This window comes from Benincasa hispida, chromosome 3 (assembly GCF_009727055.1).
Source record: "Benincasa hispida cultivar B227 chromosome 3, ASM972705v1, whole genome shotgun sequence".
NCBI lineage: Eukaryota > Viridiplantae > Streptophyta > Magnoliopsida > Cucurbitales > Cucurbitaceae > Benincasa > Benincasa hispida.
This window is the reverse complement of record NC_052351.1, coordinates 1,699,443-1,703,181: the sequence shown is the minus strand read 5'-3', so window position 1 is coordinate 1,703,181 and position 3,739 is coordinate 1,699,443. Positions and strand designations below refer to the sequence as shown.

The following is a 3,739-nucleotide window of genomic DNA, read 5'->3' as shown; positions in this document are numbered from 1 at the left end:
TTTTTGATTTGGAGGTTTCTTGTTTCTTCTTCTTTCATTTTTTCTCTCATTTTTTTCCTTTCTCAACCGTCATCTTGACTTGAAATTTCATTGAAAAATAGAGAATTAATAGTGCAAGCGTGCCAAAGAAGAAGTTGAAGATTTTATTTTGGTCTCAATATCGATCTGGATCAAGATTACACCAACCATTTAAACAATGGGCGAAAATTAAATATGTTTTATTTGTGAAATGTGATTTTTTTGTGTGTGTGTGTTATCTCGGTATTATTGGAGATATTAAATAATGTTTTATCCACAAAATTACTATAAAATAGGTCCAAAATAGTAATGAAATTTTATATAGAAATAGGAAATAATATAAAAATGAAGGGGAAGGGAGACAGTCTGCCGAGATCCCATCTGCATTTTTCATGTCTTAATATCTTCTTCTTCACACACCCCTCAAGTGTTCTGAAACTCTGAACCAACCTTCTCTCTCAGCTCTCTCTCTCTCTCTCTCTTCCTTCAATGCTTTAATGGCGTCGTAATCACTTTCTCTGTCTCATTCCCCTATTTAACTCTCTTTCTCTTCTGCACTTTGCTTCAGATTCCTTTCGCTGGAAGTAATTATGAATTCCGTTTTGGCTTTCCTTTCGCCACTGCTTCCGTTTGCGGCCTCTCTTCTGTTTCTGCTCCTCTTTCTCGAGCAGATCTCTTATTTGAAGAAGAAACGCTCTGTTCCTGGTCCTCCTCTCGTTGTGCCCTTCGTCGGCAACGCAATTCCTCTCGTCCGAAACCCTGCTCGTTTCTGGGAAATTCAGGCTTCTTTAGCTAAATCCTCCGGAGTTGGTTTCTCCGTCAACTACATCGCCGGAAACTTCATCGTCTTCATTCGCGACACTGAACTCTCTCACAAGATTTTCGCCAATGTGCGTTCCGATGCTATGAATCTCGTCGGACACCCCTTCGGGAAGAAGCTATTTGGCGAGGATAATCTGATTTATATGTTGGGGCAAAAGCATAAGGATCTCCGCCGTCGAATCGCTCCTAATTTCACGCCTAAAGCGCTCTGCACCTACACCGCGCTTCAGCAGATCATTATTCTGAAGCACTTGAAGCTTTGGGATCAAAAGTCGTCGGAATCCTCGCCGAAGCCGATTCCCTTGAGGTTTTTGGCTCGAGATCTTAACCTCGAAACCTCTCAGATGGTGTTCGTTGGGCCGTATTTAGGCGAAAAGGTTCGCGAGAAGTTCAGAGTCGATTACAACATCTTCAATGTTGGCCTGATGAAACTTCCGATCGATTTGCCTGGAACAGGTTTCAGAAACGCGAAACTCGCCGTTGACCGGCTGGTGGAGGTCCTTGCCGACTGTGCAGAGAAGAGCAAGACGAAGATGAAGAGAGAAGAAGAGCCGACGTGTTTGATTGACTTTTGGATGCAGGACACCGTAAAAGAACTCGAGGCTGCAGCAGCGGCCGGCGAGCCAGAGCCCGTTCACACCAGTAACTTCGAGCTCGGCCTTTATCTCTTCGATTTCCTCTTCGCCGCTCAAGACGCTTCCACTTCGTCGCTTCTGTGGGCCGTCAGTCTCCTGGACTCGCATCCGGAGGTGGTGGCCAAAGTTCGGGAAGAAGTCAAATCCATCTGGTCGCCGGAATCGGATTCACTGATCTCAGCGGAGCAGCTTCTGGAAATGAAGTACACTCAGGCAGTAGCACGTGAAGTGGTCCGTTACCGCGCTCCGGCAACGGTAGTGCCGCACGTGGCGGCGGCGGAGTTCCCGTTGACGGATACATACACGATCCCAAAAGGCGCAATTGTGTTTCCATCTGCATACGAGTCAAGCTTCCAGGGATTCGTAGAACCGGAGCGGTTCGACCCGGAACGGTTCTCGGAGGGAAGGCAAGAAGACCGAATTTTCAAAAGGAACTTTCTGGCATTCGGTGCTGGGTCCCACCAGTGTGTTGGGCAACGGTACGCGCTCAACCAACTGGTGCTCTTCATCGCAATGTTTTGTACGTTGCTTGATTTCAAGAGGCACAGATCCGACGGCTGTGATGAAATCGCCTTCAATCCCACCATCTGTCCCAAAGATGACTGCATGGTCTCCATATCCAGGCGGTGCCCTCGATTTCCCAATCTTTCGCTTGAATAATTTTTCCAAATTCCCAAATTGCCCTTTTCCTCTTTCTTTCTTTTCTTTTTTTTTTCCTATTTGAATCTGGGTGGAAAAACGGACGNGGGGGGGGGGGGGGGGGGGGGGGGGTGTTGGAAATGTGTGTGTTTTTGTTGATTTGATTATTGGAGCTTTCGATTAGAGAGAAAAAAAAAAAGATTTGTGTTTTGAATATTTAAAAGGAAAATGCTGTTCTGGCGATGACTTGTCCTTTCTAATAAACAAATCAGCATCACGTGGATGGGCCGGCCGTCTGTCCATCCGCTTATCTGATTGTAATTTTCTTTTAATTATTAATAATCCACTTATCTTATTCTAATAGTTTTATATCTGAATAATTATTTTAAATCATAAACCTATAGTCAAATGACACTATCTGATCCTATCTGTCACGATCTTGATAGAAGTCTGTCATGTTTTACCATTAATAGATAGTAATATTTTACTATTTTTATATTTTAGACTAGATATATCATAATATGCTCACAATTTTGAATTTTGGATACATATCTATAAAGCATGGTGTTAGTTGTAATTACACTTTTAAACTTTTAATGATAAAAATTGAGTCATCAAATTTTTGGAAGTATTAAAATGGTAGACTTTTTAAACTTTAAAAATTTGACTCCGAAATGATAAAAATTGAACTTCAAATTTATAAAATTGTTATAATTTTTACAACTATGTAAGTTTGAGGGTCTAGAAGTTTCAATTTTTGTAATTACTATCGTATTTTAGAGGAGATTTTTGTAATGGACTAAAAATAATATATTTTTTTATAAGGAAATGTATCACTTATTTCTGATTCAAACTGTTATTTAAAAAGCAAATATTCTAAATGAAACATTGAAATAATTTTGTGTGGTGTTCTTGGTTCTTGTTCATTTTTCTTTGCATGGGAATTCCGACATTGCTTTTTAAGTATCAGATCAGTTGGTTAGAGCCTAGAGTATAATTTTGACAATATTTGTTTGTGGGACCCTCTCAAATGGGATGGGGTGGAATTTGGAAAAGTCATTTTCGAAAAAAATTTCAATATTATTGAACATTTATTCGTTTGTCACGTCAACATCTTTTAAAAAACGAGACATTTAATGACGTGGGGTTCATTCTATATAGATATGCGGTGAACAAATGGAATTTGGTACTTTAGAACTAGAAAATTTTCCATAATTTTCACTCAACAGCTATATTTACCATTTTTAATGAAGCCTTTTACTCATCATGATTCTCATTTTATGAGAAAGAAGAAGAAGGGAAAAAAAAAAAAAAAAAACTAACATGTTTCTTGTTTTAATCGATCACATGATTGTCAAATAAGTTGGGTTTCTTTAAATATAATATCATATGTTTGTCTTTTGTTTGAATGGGAAAGGCGGGTAATTTTATTTCAAGTCTTCTGATAAGCAATTCTCATGAATGTAGCAAGGAGAAAATTGAATTTTGTGTTTGATTTTTAACTTAATTTTGTGTAGATTAGTAGATTTTATTTCTAATGTAAAAAAAAAAAAAAAAAAAAAAATCAATATCTATTAGATACAAATTTAAGAATTATATAATCCCTTAAAAACGAAATTGAAAGT

At 38.7% G+C, this 3,739-nt stretch overlaps 1 protein-coding gene across 1 annotated transcript; it reads left to right on the top strand.

Annotated features, from left to right (window-relative positions):
* The first annotated feature begins 283 nt into the window (after positions 1-283).
* LOC120074625 (cytochrome P450 710A11-like) lies at positions 284-2,220 on the top strand. Its single transcript, XM_039027806.1, has one exon. It carries the CDS (start codon positions 609-611, stop codon positions 2,133-2,135), a length of 1,527 nt encoding a protein of 508 aa, XP_038883734.1. The 5' UTR covers positions 284-608; the 3' UTR covers positions 2,136-2,220.
* The last annotated feature ends 1,519 nt before the right edge of the window (positions 2,221-3,739 follow it).